The sequence below is a fragment of the Colius striatus genome, chromosome 1 (genome assembly GCF_028858725.1).
Source record: "Colius striatus isolate bColStr4 chromosome 1, bColStr4.1.hap1, whole genome shotgun sequence".
Classification (NCBI taxonomy): domain Eukaryota; kingdom Metazoa; phylum Chordata; class Aves; order Coliiformes; family Coliidae; genus Colius; species Colius striatus.
The window spans coordinates 79,626,897-79,646,794 of record NC_084759.1 but is presented as its reverse complement, the minus strand read 5'-3'; the positions used below and the strand labels follow the sequence as shown (position 1 = coordinate 79,646,794).

Genomic DNA, 19,898 nt, shown 5'->3' with positions numbered 1-19,898 from the left:
CATCTGGAGTCCTGTGTCCAGTTCTGTGTCAGCTAAAGAGGGACAGGGAACTTCTGGAGAGAGTCCAGTGCAGGGCCACCAAGATGATCAGGGGACAGGAGCATCTTCCTTATGAGGAAAGGCTGCAGGAACTGGGGCTGCTCAGCCTGGAGGAGACTGAGGACCTCATTAATACTTCAGATAAATGAATCTTTTACCAAAGTAGGCAGTAGCTTAATCATTCGCCAAGCCAGACATAAATAAACTCAAAGCTTCTATTTGTAAGGAAAACAAACATAATTGCATATTGCCTTTCTGAGGTAATTAACTGTGAAAAAGATGCTTGCCAAGTGTTTGCAATTCAGAAAACTTAACTCCTTCTTGCTCTGTCTCTTTAAAAATTCTATCCAAAATAATATTTTCTTAATGTGGGTTTTACAGCATTTCCAAGTTTGATGAACGATGTTGTTTTCTTTATGTCCATGACAACTCTGACGACTTTCAAATCTACTTTTCTACAGAAAACCAATGCAGTAGGTGAGTTCAATTTTATGGGTATCACATGTGAGATCTATAACGCAAATATCGTTGATTTAGTAAAGACTGAAAGGTGTCTTTTTTTGTTGTTTGAAAAATTGATTATTTCTTTTTTTTTTTTCTCCATCAAATAGCAATGAGCTAAACTCAGTGATATTTAAATCATGAGAGCAATAGCCCATTACACTTGTTTGCTGGTTCTGATTGGTTTAGAATCATAGAATGATAGGGTTGGAAGGGACTGAGAAAATGCTTAAGTAACTTATTCTAATTGATAACTGTAATCTTTTTATGTGTCTTGGCCACACTGTGTAACATTGGTTTAGATTCCCATATGTACCTGTTCAGTTTAAGTAAAAGCAACTAGATGTAACAAATTTCTAGCTTCTATCATGTCACAGATATCTGTTACTGTCTGTGCCTGTATTCAAATATTTCCTGATTACATGTTGTCTCTAAACAGTAAGCACACTAACTGAATTCTAGGCCTAAATCTTTACAGACCAAACTCTTCGTAGGGATTGACATTTCACGAATAACCTGCTTCTTGAACCTGCTTCTGCAGGGGGGTTGGACTAGTTGATTTCTGGGGGTCCCTTCCATCCCCTACCATTCTATGTCTCTGTGATAAACCTTCTGAATGAAGTAGGAGTGGTTTGTGATTGGATGGTATATTTCTTTTTCTTGCAGTAATGGTTCTTTATGTATTGCATGGAATAAACTCAGGTTAAAGAAGAGATCGAAGATCTTATTAACATTTATAAATATCTAAAGGGTGGGTGTCAGGAGGTTGGGACATCCTTTTTTTCTGTAGTAGATAGTAACAGGACAAGGGGTAATGGGATGAAGCTGGAACACAAAAAGTTCCACTTAAACATAAGAAAAACTGTTTCACTGTTCAGGTGAGTGAGCCCTGGCACAGGCTGCCCAGAGGGGTTGTGGAGTCTCTTTCCTTGGAGGTCTTCAAGACCCACCTGGACATGTTCCTATGTGACCTGATCTAGGTGGACCTGCTTCTGCAGGGGGGTTGGACTAGATGATCTCTAAAGGTCCCTTCCAACCCTACCATTCTATGATTCTATGATAAAGAAACTTCTTCCCTCTGCAGAGTGCAATGTGTAAAGGAAAGGAAACGTCAAATTTAATGTTACCTGCTCAGCCTTAATTTGGCATCGCAGTTTCTGTTATAAAACATGGTCATATGTTTTTATGCCTAATTGAGTGCACAACAGGAGTCTGTTCCAGAGATGTGTCTATTAGTGAAAGAGATGTGACTTTTAAAATAATTTTAAATAATTTTAACCCTTTTTAAATGGAATTTACAAAAAAAAAAAAAGATGTGTCAGGCAGGGGGCTACAAGAAAAGATGGTCTTGTATTTAAGGATCTCCATCACAGAGAGCTAGATGAAATTAGTCAAAACTCTGTTCTTCAAAACATGTTACTGCCTTTGTATTCTTTATTTCTGGATATCTGACTAGAAACCACAAAGTCTGTTTTTCAGAAATACTTAGTAATAAGACTTGCAACCAAGTCCATAGGAACAGTTCAGTTAAACTAAATGTAATAAAATTCACTGCACAGAAGAGAAACCACCCAACTATGATACATATTTAGCCCCACTGAATTGAACTGCTGAAAGTCAATACTTAAATGTTGTAATTACTCAACTTTTTCTCAAATTACATTAGTAAAGACCTTACTAAGCACTTTTATTGAAGTGTACAGCAAAAATATTTGAGTTTAATCTACCAAGATTTTTCTATGCAATTACAATGCAAGGAAGTACTGGGTTCTGCTGCAGCAAATAAAATCATTTTCTGATTAAGTTTTTCAGTGTGCATTTGATGTTCTTCATTGTTTAGAATGGCCCCAACGTAAGAAGGATATGGACCTGTTGAAATGAGTTTAGAGAAGGGCCTCAAAAAATTATTAGAGAGCTGAAGCACCTCTCCTATGAAGATAGTCTGAGAGAGTTGAGACTCCTCAGCCTGCAGAAGAAAAGGCTCTGGGGAGACCCTGAAGCAGCCTCCCAGTACCTAAAGAGGGGCTACAAGAACACTGCAGAGGAACTTTTTTACAAGAGCTTGTAGTGATAGGACAAGGGAAAATGGCTTCAAACTGAAAGAGGGGAGATTTAGATTAGGAGTAAGGAAGTTCTTCCCTGTGAGTGTGAGGAGGCACTGGAACAGGTTGCCCAGAGAGGTTATGGGTGCCCCATGCCTGCCAGCATTCAAGGTCAGATTGGATGGGGCTTTGAGCAACGTGGTCTAGTGGAACGTGTCCCTGCCCATGGCTGGGGGGGTTGGAGCTAGATTAAGGTTCCTTCAAACCCGAACCATTCTATGCTTCTATGAAACATGGAGAAAGCAGGTAATGAAAGAAACCTATGAACATGCTGGTCAGTTAGCTTGAACAATCTGTTGAATCTCCTTGTGAAAGGATATTTTTCTTTGATCCTCTGCTGTTTATTGCTTTTTTAGATTTTGTGGGTTGGTGAAAGAAATTTTGTCTGATGCAGTTGGCAGTACCTTGGAACTGGAAGGAGAAATAGATGGAGACACATTGGAGGTATGTCAAAAATAAAACATCTAAGACGTCTGAAACTTGCTCGCTGTCTTCCCTGTACTTTCATATCAGTATATTAGGAGGATAATAAATAGCATTTAAACTCCTTAAATGTGTACAAAACTTCAACTCTTACAAAAGTATTTATACACAGGCTGCATGCATTTCAAACCCCACATTTTTAATGAAATGAGCCAGTTACTACTGTAAACTGCATAAATCCCTAATGATCTTGTCATGATCAATTTATAGATGAGAATCATTTGATATCAACTGACTTAAAGTGGATAAAAATTATAAGATAATAAATAAATTCTAGGCAAAAACCATTTAGCAAAGATAGTTCAGTTTTTCTAGCGGGTATGAGGTACTATTACTGCTCCAGGTAATTTCATTTGACAATCTTTTTGCATCACAGAGATTTGCAGGTATTTAGAATCAGATTAATCCATTGTGCTTTGACTTAATACTGAAACATCCATGTTAGGAACCTAGTAGCTGTACCCTTTCTTTATAGTCAGTACAGAGAAAAAAAACATATACTTAGAAAGGGTTACTCCTGTTTAAATGAGCTTAGATTAGGGTAGTTGAATCCATGTCTTCATAAGACACAATGCCTTATGACAAATGTCCAGGTTTGAAGCACTAAATACACATCTTGTGCTTCTGTTTTGTTCAGTTTGAAATCTGAAAAATCATCATAAAATGTAGGTTGTAACTTTTATTTGGGGTCAAACAAATTCGGTCAATCCAATCAATGAGTGTAAAAACCCTATTGTGGTTTGTTTGAGCTGGGTATCTTTCTGACTGTGTCTCATTCTAGCAATTATCTGAGGCTTATGATTGAGAATAGCTCTACTGAACCTTTTTTAGTCCTGAGGCTCAAGAAGAGTATTAAGAAAGTGGAAGACCCTCTACAATACTGTTGAATGGAATTGCATGTGGCAGGGAAGATGAGTTTTTGCACTGAAGTTTGTGCATCATGGCCACAGAATTCTCTCCTCAAGTGAAAAGGATAAGATATGCACATCTTTTAAGCCCAGCTTAATGCGTACACCTGTGCTTTTGGCATAGGATCAGGGCTCTGCCTTGGCAAAGATGGTATTATCTGTAGTTGCAGATTTTATGTTGCATACCTATGTACTTAGCTAATAGCAGGACAATCTCCAAACAACACAGTGTGTTCAGCTATATAATAGTCTCTCAGAGGAAGTAAGCTCACAGTGGCTTGAGCCTTTTAAAATCTAAACTGGGAGAATCACCTCAGAATGCATGGCAGGAAACAACCCTTGGTGAATCCATGACATATGGAGAAATGATTACAGAAATTAATGTGAAGTCTTCGAGCTTTATCATTCTCCAGATCTTGAAGTTTTCACAATTACCACTTTGTACTTACAGTCTTAGGTCAGGATATTAAAGCAGAAATCAAAACACAGAAGGAGAGGATTAGTTTGTTTAGCTTATAAATGAGCTAAGACACTTAATGTCTGTCTGCAGCCTGAGATCTTACATTTAAGAAGAGACAACATAAAAATGTCAGGAGTTTGGGGCATTCCTTTTTTCTATGGTATCTAGCAACAGGACAAGGGGTAATGGGATGAAGCTGGAACACAAAAAGTTCCATTTAAACATAAGAAAAAACTACTTCACTGTGAGGGTGAAGGAGCCGTGACACAGGCTGCCCAGAGGGGTTGTGGAGTCTCCATCCTTGACGGCCTTCAAGACCCACCTGGACACCCATTCCTATGCAACCTGATCTAGGTGGACCTGCTTCTATGGGGAGGTTGGACTAGATGATCTCTAAAGGTCCCTTCCAACCCTACCATTCTATGATTCTAAAAAGCTCCTCAGCTTTGTATGGTATGATGGGCTTGACCAGCACCAAGAAAGCAGAAATTCTTACTGTTAATAAGACAAATATTTATATTTGGGGAAAACAGAGAAATAACCTTAAGCAGTGTTTTAGGGAAGAAAATATCATTTCAGTCAGATTTCTTATGAGAATATTGTCCCAAGGGATTCTACATTTTGATTGCAGTATTGCGAGTATAGCAATGACAGTTTAATTCTACGGCTGATTAGGATTTGGAAGGCAGTCTTTTCTACCTTAGGCTGTTTTCTTCTGGATATTGACATTAAAGAAGTTCCTCTCACTTTAAGAGTACATGCTCCAAATAGGATAGATAGCCTAGAAATCAGACTCTGCCCTACCATGTTCATACAGAAGGTCAGCTATGAACACTTGTTTACTCATACGTAATGGCTGAATTGCACATCCAGTGGATCACATAGTCAGACTTTTGGCAGCCAGCACTGATTTATTCAGAATTTCTAACTGTTGGAAAGAGGAGATGCAAATGTAAAGTGGTGTCAAGTATATTTGAGTCTATTAAACTGTCTACTAACTAGCATTGAACTCTAAATCTCAATGATTTTCATGTATCATAGGACCCAGACTTGAGAACATAGGTTTCTCCACAGTAATGTTGAGTTGGCATAGAACCAGTCTGTTACAGATAGGATTGCTGTCACTCTCAAATTCCACTGTCTTTTTTTTTTGTGCACAGTTTGATGTCATATGATGACTGTGAAAGCTGGATATGCTCTTACCAAAGAACCTGACAAGTTTTACATATGGCGTTTTAGGTCAGTTATGCCTATCATATAACAAGATTATGTTATAAACTGTGAAGTGCTGAAACGTGGAAAATGAAACTCTACTAAAGCTGTGCTGATTCAACTTTAGTTCTGCGGGGCAGAGTATACTGCAAGGATAAACACCAGAGAGGTTTTACTTAGCACTTTCATACAGCAGCATGAAACTTACCATCTTTGCTGAGGTGAAGAGTAAAGGGAATGTCAGTGACACGTGGCTATTGCAATACCAGAGTTGCGGTATGAACTGGGAACACACATCAAAGAAATAAATCTTTCTGTGATCCTGTGAAATCTCAAGGCTGCATTCTTTGTGAAAGAACCTTATTGGATGAAGCAGAAGAAGCGACAGAAGTGGTCATTGACAGAAATGTCAATAGTTATTGTAAATAGGCCATTGTAATAATAGGCCATTGTAAAAAGTTTTGGCGTATGAAGTTGCAGAAATATCCTGTAGTTTTCCCATATGGGACATCCTCTTGGATTTGGGAAGATCCTAGGGTAGATCTGTGTGCTCCTGGTGATATCTGTGGCTATTAAACTGTCTATTTCCTTTCTTAACCTTTTGCAAAACTGCTTTTTCATATTCATTATCAGTTCACTGATTTGAATCAGGACTGTGCTGCTTAACCCAACTTCCATTAAAAATTTGGTTCTATTTAGTGTCTGGGATGTACGTTCATCAAGGACTCTTTGTCAATAGACTTTTTTGCTGACTAGTAGGAGAGCTCTGTGATGAGATCAGGATATGGGTGAGACCATGAGGTGGTGTAAATTAGTGTAGCCAGTAAAGTCAGTAAACCAGTAGTGATTTATTCAGCTAGCAATGACCCAGCATGTTTCAGCAGCAGTGGAAGCCACCACTTCATGTACTTAATCATCCTTGCAGAAGATGGGCTTTTTTTATTTACTGTTGGAAAAGCTGATAACAAGGGGAATATGTACAACATGAATTTTGCTGTGGCTAAGCTCAAATGACAGTTAAAAGAGTGTCCACCCACTGTAATGAGAATGTCATTTTTATCTATTTGTTAAACCATTGGCTTCAAAATCGTAGGTTATGTTCCATACATTTACATATCCTGAAGGCTTTGTCAGCAATTCTAAGGGATGATACCCAAGTGTGTTCTTTTGACAGCACCGTTTCATTAAATTTGGTTTAATACTCTGTTCCTTGTTTGGATGTATGCATTTCAAAGATGATTAGGGAAGACTGTTTTTGTAAAGCAAGCAACATGGAAGTTTTACAAGTTGTGTGATGCACCAGGTGGGTAACTTTCCATGCTACAACTGTACTGCAGTAACTGCTCTGTGCTGTACCCAGTGCAGTACATAACTGTTGTTAAAGCTCTCTGTAATGTTAAACGTTAGTGGTAATGATTTCTGTGCTGCTTTCTTTATCTTTTCTGCTTGCAGTATGAATATGATTATGATGAGAATGGTGACAGGGTAGTTCTAGGGAAAGGTACTTATGGAATAGTTTATGCTGGAAGAGACCTTAGCAATCAAGTCCGAATAGCCATCAAAGAAATACCTGAGAGAGACAGCAGGTAAGACCTAATTTGTTGTTATATATATATATTGCTAATGAAACTGCAGTTGTTTGCTGAAAACTTTGCTCTTCTCTGCTCTTCTTTGCATGTGTTTCTGTGTGGTTAGTTTATAAAATCTTAGTATACTAAATTGAAATTATCCTCTCCTCTTAGTATTCAACAGCACTCTTTTGAGAATAAGAACTTTTTCTTTAAAAAAAGAAAGATCTCATAAATAAGCAGTTTGCTGCTCTCTCTATATATAATAAATTCTAGAATAAGACTTATTTGGGGGTTTACGTTTCAGTTGTATCTCATTTGTACTCTTGTAGGAGAGGGGGAAAAGCATAAAAGGAGTTTGGAGACAAGGACAGTACTATGTAATGATGCAGAAGAAAGGCTTGTAGAAACTTTTCCGAGGGGATATTTCTGCTTCAGAGTTCCTCTGAGATCTACATCTGTATTTTTTCTGAATAGGCAGCCAGTCACACTGTATCTTGAAGGTCACGGACAAGATGTTTCCTGAGAATTGGATCAGTATCCCTGAAATCCATACTGTTTGCTAGCATTTAAGCGTATCCTGGAACCTTTTCCTGAATTATGGGATATTCCTCAATTCTTTCCTTTTTTTAAATAGATATTCTCAACCTCTTCATGAAGAGATAGCACTGCATAAATATTTAAAGCACCGGAACATTGTCCAGTATCTTGGCTCTGTTTCAGAAGATGGATACATTAAAATTTTTATGGAGCAAGTACCAGGAGGTTTGTATCATTTTGAGCTTAGTCTTTCAAAGGAATGAAAAGCAAAGGGGAATCTAAACTTAGTGAAAGCCAATAGATACACTCTTAATACATACACACTGTATATGGCTTTTCTGTTGAGACATTAACTACAGGAGGTGTATTCTTCTCATATAAAGAATAAATTTGAATGTACAGGCCCCAGGGGCCTCTCCCCTTCCTGTAGTAAGGCTAAACCTGCAGAAAAGTCATTATAGGTATTTGGTGTCGAATACTTGAGTGTTATAAAGTAGCCTGAGCATCTGAATTATGACTAGAGCTTTTAGGATAAGTTTCTGTTGAGCAGTAATGCTAACTGAGCATTTTAAGTATTATTTTGTAACTACTATATAAAAAGCACTGCTTTTGCCTAGGTAGATTAAAGTTATATGCTTCCCTTGCTCATCATTTCTGCTTTTACCCCTCTATCGATTTTTTTAAGATGTGAAGTCCCTCTATATCCTCTTTAGGTTATATTTCCACCTGCCTTATTCTATTTGCTCTTCGCTGTCAGGGATGTATCAGGATGAGTGTTGAATTCTTGTATGAATATAATTTGCAAAATAAAAACAAACAAGAAAACCTGGAAAAAAGTTCAGGTCTTCTAGGGAAGGTCCAGACACAAACATTGAAAATGAAATTAAATACATCTGGGACATTCAACATAAGGGAGTTGTTTAATTTTTTGATTCCTGTGACTTTTCTAGAAAGCTGAGACACTCTGAAATAATCACTCAAAAGCAGCATCAAATTTTTGTTTTGAGAGATGTAGGAAGATTTTTGCCTAATTATAGGTAGGGCATTTCTCTTGTATTAGGATACTAAGCAAAGGCTTAATCTGGACTTAAATGTTTCATGTTAATTTGAGGATTTTGGTATCTTAATACACTTTCTTAACTCTTGTAGGCAGCCTCTCGGCTCTTCTAAGATCTAAGTGGGGCCCAATGAAAGAACCTACAATTAAATTTTACACCAAGCAGGTTCTGGAAGGCCTTAAGTATCTTCATGAGAACCAGATTGTACACAGAGATATAAAGGTAATTTTTCCTTTAAATGTGTCTTGTGTTATTTGCTTTTTGTCTTATTTACTTCAGTTTTACTCAAACCTGAAATAGAATTTTTGAGAAGATTTCATAGGAGTGTAAAACAAAAGGAAAGAATAAAGCAACCTCTTCTTGGTGCCTCCAGGAAGATTCCTTTCTAGAAAGAAATATTACAAAGTAACCACCAACTTGAAGGAGTATTGAGACTGGGATTTGGAATCTGTCTTCTTACTCTGTGTCTCTAATCCAAACCACAGGGGGATAATGTTTTGGTGAACACCTATAGTGGCGTTGTAAAAATATCTGACTTTGGTACTTCCAAACGATTGGCAGGAATCAATCCATGCACAGAAACATTTACAGGTAAGACTAAATGAGCAGAGTTTATAAGTGTTGTGATGATAGCTTTAGAGCCACAAGGCTCTTTGGATTTGTGATGTAAACACAGTTGGGTCTCTTGTTTTCAGGGATGGGTGAATGGGAGTGTAGTCACTATAAACACAGCTTTGCTCTCTTTCTTCTTCATTTTGTTATCATGGAATTTTCTTTCATTTTACATTTAAAAAAAGCATTGTGATGGGGTAATAATTTTTTTAAGTGCTTTTCACTCAGTAGCAATTGATTTCTTGCAATTACACCTGGAAACATATACAGCAAGTTTTTCATTTAATAATCTTGATAGTAGTAACAGATGCATGTGTTGAGGCATGTCTAAAAGTGCAGGAAACCAAACACAAAGTTATAAATGCTTTCAGTTTCAAAGCATTAATTATAAAACTCAACTGACTGCCTAACTTGGTGTTATCAACAGTAAAAAGAACGGTTCACAAGAAAATACTAGGCTGGTATGTTAGAGAAGAGCTTTTTTACACACCAAGGTAGTAAAAACCTGCAATATTCAAGGAAAACAAAAATTGCTAAGTAACAGCTGAAACTCCACATTAAAAAATGAATCTATGTGTCACATAATTACTCAGTTCTTTTATCAGTGGAGATATGGGTAACATGTTGTTTTCCCTTGTTATATTACCACGTGCATAGGCTGATATCACAGATCACAAGCTTCATACTGGCCTGCAGCTTAAGGAAATGTTACACGGACACAGCCATCAGTTGTGGGGAAGACAGAAGACAACTACCTCTATTTAAGTGATAATCAAGGCTTCCCATTACATGTCATCAGAGTCTGCACTTCCTCCAGCTTTCTTACAAAGAAAGCCATGAAAAGAAAATTGTTAAGGTTCTGAAATAACTTACCTTTGTAAGCTGTTTTTACTCATTACTAGCAATGCTTAGGAACAGGAAACTGGTTCTATATTACATAATGATCTGAACACAGCGTATGATATATCACATATATCATATGTGATGATACCACATCAATATCTCACAAGATCAACATTTCATCAGCTGCAGTTTTGAAAATGGTCTACTTCCTCTGAAGCTATAAAGATTTTAGTTAGAATAAAATTTGTTTCAATTAGAAGTCCTTTAAAGGGAAGAAAAAAAAATACTGTTTGCCCAGTTTAGTATTAAAAATGCATTCTTTGGTTAATGTGTAAGCTGACACAGGCAGGATGGAGGAACAATCACAGAACCATGGATGCCAAGAGCAGATTTATTCTCGTTACCTCACGATCCAGGGGCTCTCTAAAACTGCACCCGGGCAGAGGCAGGCAAGCAGGGACGCAGCACCGTGGAGGTCAGTCCTGCCAGCAGCAGAGCAGAAAAGCAGACTTTGAATCTTCTGCTTTTCTCCTATAAACCAGGGACTGGCTTTTAGGTGTAAATTTCCACTGTGCTTTGATCCTTCCCACAGCAAGGCAGGAGTGTCAAGAATGTCTGATAGATGCCTCTGAGTCCATCACAGGCCTGTGTTATCCACACAAGGATGTTCTACTTGCCAGGCACACGGGGCTAAGCAACAAGTAGCATCATTGAAATATGTGTTTTTCAACACTCCAGCTGTAGGTCACTTGAGCATATTTACAATCCTCCTGGCCAATCTTCTGGATATCTGAATGTCTGAACAGTGGATGTCAGGAGGTTAAGACATCCCTTTTTTTGATGGTGTCTAGCAACAGGACAGGGGGTAATGGAATGAAGCTGGAACACAAAAAGCTCCACCTAAATCTAAGAAAAAACTATTTCACTGTGAGGGTGATGGAACCCTGGCACAGGCTGCCCAGAGGGGTTGTGGAGTCTCCTTCCTTGGAGGTCTTCAAGACCCACCTGGACGCGTTCCTATGCGGCCTGATCTAGGGGGACCTGCTTCTGCAGGGGGATTGGACTAGATGATCTCTAAAGGTCCCTTCCAACCCCTACCATTCTATGATTCTATGATTTTTAGCACCTGATTGTTATTAAAGATGATGTAAGGAGAAATGATATATGGAGAAATGATATCTGAAGAAAAGTCACCATTCTGTAATAAAAGGAGATTTGCAGGCCTGTTTGTGCCTCAGAGGTGTAATTTACCATGAGAATAAATATTTCAGTAAAGTTCTTATTTTGGATTTAAAATGAGTAAGCAGGTAGCTATAGGCAAGAGGTTCTTAAAAAAGGTCTCTTGCACTTTGTTTTGTTCTTTAACTCAGAAGGAAACTCTGGATTTTAGGTACCATGTAATGCAATCGCATGATTGAAGAATCAGACTTGTAGTGGTTTAAACATTACATCCCTCCATTCAAAACACACAGCCTGAGGGCAAAGCTGTGGCTTGAACTTGTGTTCTACAACAGTCACAATTAATTAACATAATAGTATCCAGTCCCTTTTATCTTCAACAGATGTCCTTTTCTTAATAGTTCACAGCTTTACCACAGCGTAATTTTACTGTCTTCTTAAGAAGAAAATTAATTTAATTGAAAGATGTCATAACAGAACTGGTTAAGAATTCATGTGGAGAAAGTACTCTACTCTTTGGAACACCGAACATGTACAGGTTTCTGTTGGTGGTGTGGACAGTCTTCCTGTGAAAAACTCTTGTTAGCCATGTCAGTATATGATTCAATATCAGTGATTCCAAATTGACCACCTTTTATTTCATTTTCCCAGTTCTTTTTGTTTATGAGTATTATAAATAGTATTACAGTCAGGTTGTCTACGGGCAAACAGACATTCAGATTCACCTGTTAAGAACCAACTGTTGGCTTAGACAGGATCTTATTTTGCCAACATACATAGCTTTAGAAGTTTCAGTAGATCTACTTTTTTCTTTTACTAACCCTGAATGTCAGAAATCCCAAGCACATCCAAAAGACTTCCTGGAACTGCAATTTATGATGGGTTCCCTTATTTTTTCAGCTGTCATGTAATTGATTACCTTGATTACAACCCTGGTATTTTTTGTGTAAACTTGACATTTTAAAAAACCAAACCCGTAATTATCTGTGTTATCTTGTATTTTAAAAATAGCTCCTTTTCAAACTGACTTTTGAAATTCTCTGTCACTAGTCATCTCATTATAGGGGTAAACATATGAAACATTTTTCTTCTGATTCTTTTAAATGGTCACTTTGCAGGTTTTCATCACCTGTTACATGCAAAGCCTTTACTACTTATTGTCTGCAAAAACTGTTTGATACCATTTTACATCTAGAGGAAGAAGCATTTGGATTATGTGGTGAATATACTTTCAGCAGTTTGAAGCCTTGAATGAGAACGGGGGTAAAAAAGGCAGTTTATAGGGGAAAAAAAAGGTTTAACCATAAATGTCAGTGTAGTTTACAGTGTCAATATGGAAATCAAATATTTTGACTGTACAGATTGCCTTTGAAAAGTTTTGTGTTGCTTGGCAGTATGTTAATTCCCTTTAATAAGAATAAAGACTATAACAGGACTATTCTTTTTGCCCCGACTAGGAACCTTGCAGTACATGGCTCCAGAAATCATTGATAAAGGACCACGTGGGTACGGTGCACCAGCTGATATCTGGTCATTAGGCTGTACTATTATTGAGATGGCAACAGGCAAGCCTCCATTTCATGAGCTAGGGGAGCCTCAAGCAGCAATGTTTAAAGTAAGTCCAGCTGTTTTGCTATGGAGTTTATGAATTTTCAAATAGTAACTTAATTTTTTACTATTAATTGGTAGTAAGCTTTTGTTATATGGGTGTCTTTGCACAAAGCTGCAGTCTGATCTGTGTTCTTAATTCTCACTGAATGACCCTTCTCTGCTCTAGGTGGTAGTCATTTATTTTTTGTGCTGGAAATAGAATGTAACTCAGAGCAGCAACCTGAAAAATGAGTGGAGACTTACAAAAACTATTCTCTACCCTCTTGCTTCTATTATCTCCTGCTCTTGGTTTATTATTTCCTTCTTGGCAACCTGTCCCTCCAGTGATAACAAACAAGTTATTTTTACTCCTTTAAGTCTTTTTTTCCATGAGCCTTCGTCCCAGGGGATCTGTGTGCCTCATTTTACAAAGGCTTAGCCTCTGCAACTTTGTGGGAAGCTATGGTGGAAGAAGGTGGAGGACTAACTTTATGACATATATGGAAGAAGTAAAATACTCTGTATTTTACATCCTAAGTAAGTGCTTGGGATCAAAGCTACCTCCATGGTAAACTGTTGCCTCTAGTACTTTGTTTCTGTTTTCCAATGCACAAATTAACACTTGAGAAGAGACTGCTTAAAATAGTTTTGATAGTAAATGCATTTGAAAAAAAAGTTACTTGTTCTAACTCTAAAACTAACAATAGTGTAAAAGCTGTGATGTGATAATGTGTCAGATATGCAGCCTAAAAATTTTTGGTTCTTCCACTGGCTTGCAGTAGACTTTTAGTAAAGTGCTTCAGTTTTAACTTAGGCTTCAGATTCTTATAATGGAGAAAATATCACATCCTCAACCTAGTGAGCTGCTTTAAAATATCAGCATTGTTAATTCATTTGTATATGTTGTTGAAAGTCGCTGTGTGAGCATTAGTATAATTACTAATGCAAGCATGGTAGCAAAATCAGATCTTTAGCAATAAGTGTGGCAAGCTGGGCTGCAGTTCATTATAGCACATAATGCCATGGCTCATACACAGACAACATGAGTCTTCTCAAGCACCACAGCTAAAAGGCAGAGAAAGGGATGGTTATGGGTTTTGTTGTATTAATTTTAACAGTATAACATGTCACCTTGATGCTGTCAACTTGTGACACTACCGCAAAAGAAGCTGCCTGGGCGAGCATGGTTTGGTTCACTAAAGCTTTCCTGAGGGAACTGTGGAAAGAGACTTTTTTCCACATCACATGTAGTCAGATATGATTCTGTTGGCAGATGCCTTTTTGTCTTGTGTATCTAGCACATCATTGAACTGTTCAGTGAGTTCCATGTCTTATTTTTTAGCACAGTGTGTCGAACTGCCAGGAAGCACTGGTTCAGTTCTTGGTGCTAGATACGCTCTGTGCAGGCTCACGAGTTGAACTCTGGCAGCACTGTGCATGTCCCCACATCCTGCTCATAAGCACTTCCAGGCCACAGAATTGTCTTCTAAAGTCACAGAATGGTCATTTTTAAAAACACATTTCTTGCTCTTCTTTCTTCAAGGATATGGTAGTGTTTAGCATTGCAGACTGTGTTAATGTGCTACAGTCAGGCACTGGTTTTTGCTTTCTGTTTCCTGGCTTTGCTGGGACCTTGTTGGAACTGCACCTTGCTGGGCACCATGTATTGCAAACTGTGGTTTCTTGTTGCTGTGTAATAAAAGTAAGCAAGCTGGAAGCTAGGTTTGCAACCAGGAATGAGGTAGGCCAACTGGCCAGGTGTGTAAAAAGAAGACTGGAAAACTTTGGATATCAAACTTTTGAGGTCCCCACCTCCACACATGTGCACTCTGTCATGCACAGGGCAGGTAAGGAGAGGGAAGATCCAAGTCTGGCTGTCCAGTCACTATAGATACTGCAAATGACCAAAGAGCATGACATAATTCCTGGCTGAGTGTACACTATGTGGTGTTTCATCTCTGAGTGTTAACATGTGTGCATCTGGTTCTGTGTGAAAGGAGTGCAAACAAATGACATTTAATGGAGATAAAGTAAATTAAAGCTGCCCTAGAGCTTCCGGCTGCCTGTGACAAAACTCACTCCCCTTGAGCCACAGAGATAAAGATAAAATCAGAGACACACATTCCAATTTCCTGCTCCTGGTATCCTGGCACCACAGTGCTCTCAGCTTGTGACACTGTCTGGGCTGAAGCTGGCTGTGTCAGCCTGTCTCCAGGCTGCAGAGGGAGGAGCAGGCCAACCACGGAGATGGACATGTCAAGAGCAGTTGTCAGAGCACAGCAAGTAGGTGGCTGTCTTACTCTTTGTGCTCCAAGGCAATCATCTTGCCGGGCTGCTGCTTTTGAAGTGGTGAAACTATAGACCCCAGTGCATTTGAAGCACTGTTCAAATTGTCCATAGGGCTTTATAAATCAGATAAAGATGCTCCATCATACAAGGTAAATGCCTTCTGTACAGGACACATCAATTTATGTATTTATTTATTCATTTTCTTATTAAATACATCAATTTTGTAGAGGTTAGCAAGTTGCATATATTAAAAATGTTTTTGAATGTGCTTAGAGTCATAGTTTAAAGGCCCTTAAAGCATTAAGAGCATTTTATATTCTGCACTCTCATTCGACCAGAAGCACAACTGCTCAGCATTTTTTGCTACAGTTTTCATTGAAGCAGAACCACTATTGTGAGTGCCTAATGGTGCCACAGTGTGTTCATGCAGCTGTATAATGAGATTATTTAAACAACTCTTCATTTTAGTAAGCAGCAGACACTGATGGACTACTATCTCCCTTGTGGCCCATATCTTTCTGCATATTCTCCAGAGCCTGTCTCATGTAAAGATGCTGAGGCTACAAGCCATAATCTTGCTAGGTACATGCCATACAGTGTACACAGGTGTTATACCACTCTCATTTCAAATCATTTATGCCAGATTGGCATTACAGAATATGAAGGCAGTGAAAGAGCTGCAAAACCTGTGGAAGCTGGAGGGAGCAACCTGTAGAAGCACGTTTTTCATTACTTAAAGAAAGAGTGGGGAAGGTTTTGTTAAATCTTTGGACATCATGTGATTTGCCATTAAATAGCACTGAAAGGCCAAGGAAGACATCTGGCCCGAGTGCCGGGGGTAAGAGCAAGGTCTGCCAAGGTCACTGTGAGCATTCATACAAGGAAATTTGGCAGCGGTGGGAGCAGAACAGGTGAAGGCCCCAGGCAGTCAGTGCTAGAGGAGGAAGTTATTCCTGTTCTGGGCATAAATGTGCTGAAGGAGTCAGCAGCTGAGAGTCATGGTACTGGCCAGGGTTAATGGGAAGTGTATGCAACAGCTGGAGGGATCTGTGACTGGTAGATGAAGAAGCATTCAAAGCACTTGACGTGGATAATGTCCAGATTCCAAGATTGCCTGAAGGTAAAGGATTGGATACATCCATACCTCAACATTTGTAATACCACATGGATATTCAAAGCATGTTTGCAATGAAGTAGAACAGGATTGGGACCTTGTTGTCACTTCACTGCTTCATATGGGTACCCGGATTACTCCTTTTCCACAAGACTCGGCGACAGTATGAGAAATCATACTATAAGAAAGGTTTGGCCTGTGGTGTCCTTGAAGTAAAAATAATTTTTGTTTGTCTTTTCCTCACAGGTTGGGATGTTCAAGATTCATCCTGAAATTCCAGAATCACTGTCTGCTGAAACAAGGGCCTTTATTTTGCTCTGCTTTGAACCCGATCCTAGTAAACGTGTTACAGCATCTGATTTGCTCCGAGACTCCTTCTTGAAACAACTGAACAAGGGCAAGAAAAGCAGAATTGCATTCAAGCCTTCAGGTAAGCAATTATCAGCCTAATCCAAGTCAACATCATCAAGTGTTATATAAAATATTGGAGTCATTAAACACTGTCTTTTACAAAGGACATTGCTTGTGTCAGGAAAGCAGGCGAGATCCAACTGTCAAAAATGGCTGTGATTTATAATGAGACATATTTAACAATTCCTATAAAATATGTCTTCTTGCTTATTTTGTGTTTTGCTTGCTGAAGCCTCTCGACCTCGTTTTTCTTCTCCTCAGAAATAAATGCCTCCTATATAGTAAATTAAATTTAGAGAAATGGCATTTGTTGAAGAGTTTCCAAAGCAATTCTGTATTTTAGATTCACAATTCTATACACTTCAGAAATCTGAGTTTTACAGAGTAGATGTTTGGCACCTGAAAATGTGAGTCTATTAAGTGTTTGAGTCTACGTGGGTCTACTTGATATGTAACTTGGAAATCTGACACATAGGTGTTGAAGTAACCGTTTAGCAGGTTGTTTTATCTGCCTAGCATTTTCTTCCCCACCTCCTCAACATATCGGCCACTTCCTCGGTGGTAAGATAATAAATCTTAACATAGACCTGCTAAATAAATCATTGGTGTTTGAAGGAACTGTCTAAAACCAGGCAAAATTGTTGGTCTTTCTGTGTTTTCCCCTATTCTGCACACATGCATGCACACACTCCGAATACAAATTGAATTGCTTCCCTTTTTGGACTTTTTCCTCCCTCCACAACAAACATTTCAAAGAATGAAATTGCAAGGAGGAAACATAGCAGAGGATGTATAACATCCAGCTGGATTGGTTTCAGCAAGGAAATGGGCATCATCACTAGTTCTCAGGGACTCTGAAAACTGCAGCCTCTGGGATTCTCACTGGGGTAACGGGAGAGAGAGCTTACAGGGCTCAGCCAGGGTGGTGGCAGTCAGGAGTAGTTGGCAGGCTGTACCCTTCTGCCCCACTGCAGCCATCTTCTCCTGTGGCCTTTTCAGCCCTTGCCTGAAGGTGTTTTGCTGGAAAAATTCACAGAGTTATTACAGTTAGAAAAGACCTTTAAGATCACCAAGTCCAACTTGCCTTGTGAGCCACCCTAGAAGCAACACTCCCTGCCTCCTGCCTTCCTCCTTTCTTCTCTTTTCCCACTAATTGATGAAGTTATGGAGCTCCTTCACATCTGGTGCTGCAGGGTCAGGCACTGAGCTGCAGCAAGAAGCAAGCTCAGTGCTGTCTATGGACACAAGCAGAGCAGGCAAATGCTATGAGAACTATTTATTGGGTGAGGGGAGGGAAAGGCAACACGGCTGCTTTGCTCTGCTGGAGCTGAGGAAAGCTGTGCTGGCTGCCACAGCCATCTCCAAGGGGAGTTTGGGAGTGTAAGGCCCCAAAACCAGCCCAGCAGCTGACACAGTTTGCTTTGTCTTCTCCCTCAACCATTTCCCTCAGTTTCCACAGTTTTGTCCCCATCTTTCCATCCTGTCTCTGTCCCTTTTTTCTTTCCAATCATAAAGGCGACTCGGAGCAAATCTCAGCCCTTACTCTTGGGACAGCAACTTTCAATTTTCTGTACTGCTGAGATGTCTCCAACTATGTCTCTCAAGGTGACATGTATTGTTTCATTTCTGTGGCTGTTTGAACATCAGTCACGTACCGTGGAGAATGTCATAGCTTTCTGAACAAGTTTTAAGTCTCCCCTTACCTCCACATAATTTCTAGCGACAAGCATCAAAAGCTTTTGTGCTATTTTAGCTCCATGGATGTGTGCATTCTGAGTTGACAAAACTTCTTTACCTTTCCTATCCCACATCTACAAACTGGCAATGGGGATTATAGCAAGCTCTCAATTATTTTTTCATTTCTTCCTACTTTCCAGATGAATTGGTGTTAAAAGAGTGAGTCTTTAATGAGGGCAAGGGGACACGTGAGCGAGGCAAGTGCTTCAGGTGCTGGAGAGGGAGCAGAGTCAGGCAGAGGAGAGGGAGGCAGGTAGCAGACTGCTCTCTGGAGCAGCTGATAATAACATATTGGGGATTCAGGCTTTTTAACCAGCTGTATCACCTTGTGAGACCAGCACCAGGGAGAAGTGTGTGTATGTGTGTATTTGTGTGTGTGTGCAAGAGAAGGTAACAAAATGGCATTTCATGTGAGTATCTATGTGCTCTGCTTTGGGTTCAGCAGTTAACTCATTCACACCTTTTATGAGTATAAGGATTTTGAGTTGTATTGCTGCTTTCTGTCAAGAAGGTTACCTCTCCCTCAGCTGTCTTGCAAAATGGGGTCTTGCTAGGGCTGCAGATGATCAGGGCTGTTTTGAGCATACTGCCCTTTCCTGCCTAGTTCTCTTCCATGTTTTACAATGTCTGTTCCCAGATTACAACCGTAACACATCCCTCCCGCTGCTGATCCACGGAGAGCAGGCTGGCAGTAGCAGCAGTGAGCACGGCTCCGTGTCGCCAGACTCTGATGTACAGCATGACATGTTTTTTGAAAGGCCAAAGAGATCCATTTCAGAGATTCAGACAAAACATCCCATTTCCCATTTACTAAGGTAAAGCATTTACTTTTTCCTTGACAACTGTTAGGGATTATGTGGATTTAATTCACAATATATTTCATCTGAGGGCAATTTTTTTCACATAGTGACTAGATTACCAGGTGTGTGAAACAGCAAGTGAGGTGTATGGGCAAGTTACCAGTTGTTTAAATATTGTCTATATTTAAGCAATGAAAAATGATTCATTTTCCTTAAGGTTTCTGCCTATTCATATACTTTCCCCTCCCTCCCTCATGAATAAATGTCAGTCATTGACTCAGTGGATATAGATTCAGGAGTAGGCAGAAGAGCTGACCCTTCCATGAAAAAAATGTGGGAAAGGAGCAGCAGAAAGATAGTTCTGCTGATCAAGAGAGCACGATGCAAAATGTTACAGTGTAGGGCCAGAAAAAGTGAATAGTTATCTGTCTCAATCCAGATTTTTCAGCTTT

The 19,898-nt window shown here is 39.3% G+C and overlaps 1 protein-coding gene across 1 annotated transcript in view; it reads left to right on the top strand.

The window, feature by feature from the left end:
• The window catches only part of MAP3K15 (mitogen-activated protein kinase kinase kinase 15), an 87,384-nt gene that overhangs the window by 60,469 nt on the left and 7,017 nt on the right, over positions 1-19,898 (top strand). Inside the window, exons 13-21 of the mRNA XM_061988580.1 lie at positions 421-516; positions 2,999-3,086; positions 7,158-7,291; positions 7,911-8,038; positions 8,963-9,093; positions 9,357-9,462; positions 12,963-13,120; positions 16,745-16,928; positions 19,284-19,461. Coding sequence (XP_061844564.1) covers positions 421-516; positions 2,999-3,086; positions 7,158-7,291; positions 7,911-8,038; positions 8,963-9,093; positions 9,357-9,462; positions 12,963-13,120; positions 16,745-16,928; positions 19,284-19,461 — 1,203 coding nt within the window. The remainder of the gene's footprint in view (positions 1-420; positions 517-2,998; positions 3,087-7,157; positions 7,292-7,910; positions 8,039-8,962; positions 9,094-9,356; positions 9,463-12,962; positions 13,121-16,744; positions 16,929-19,283; positions 19,462-19,898) is intronic.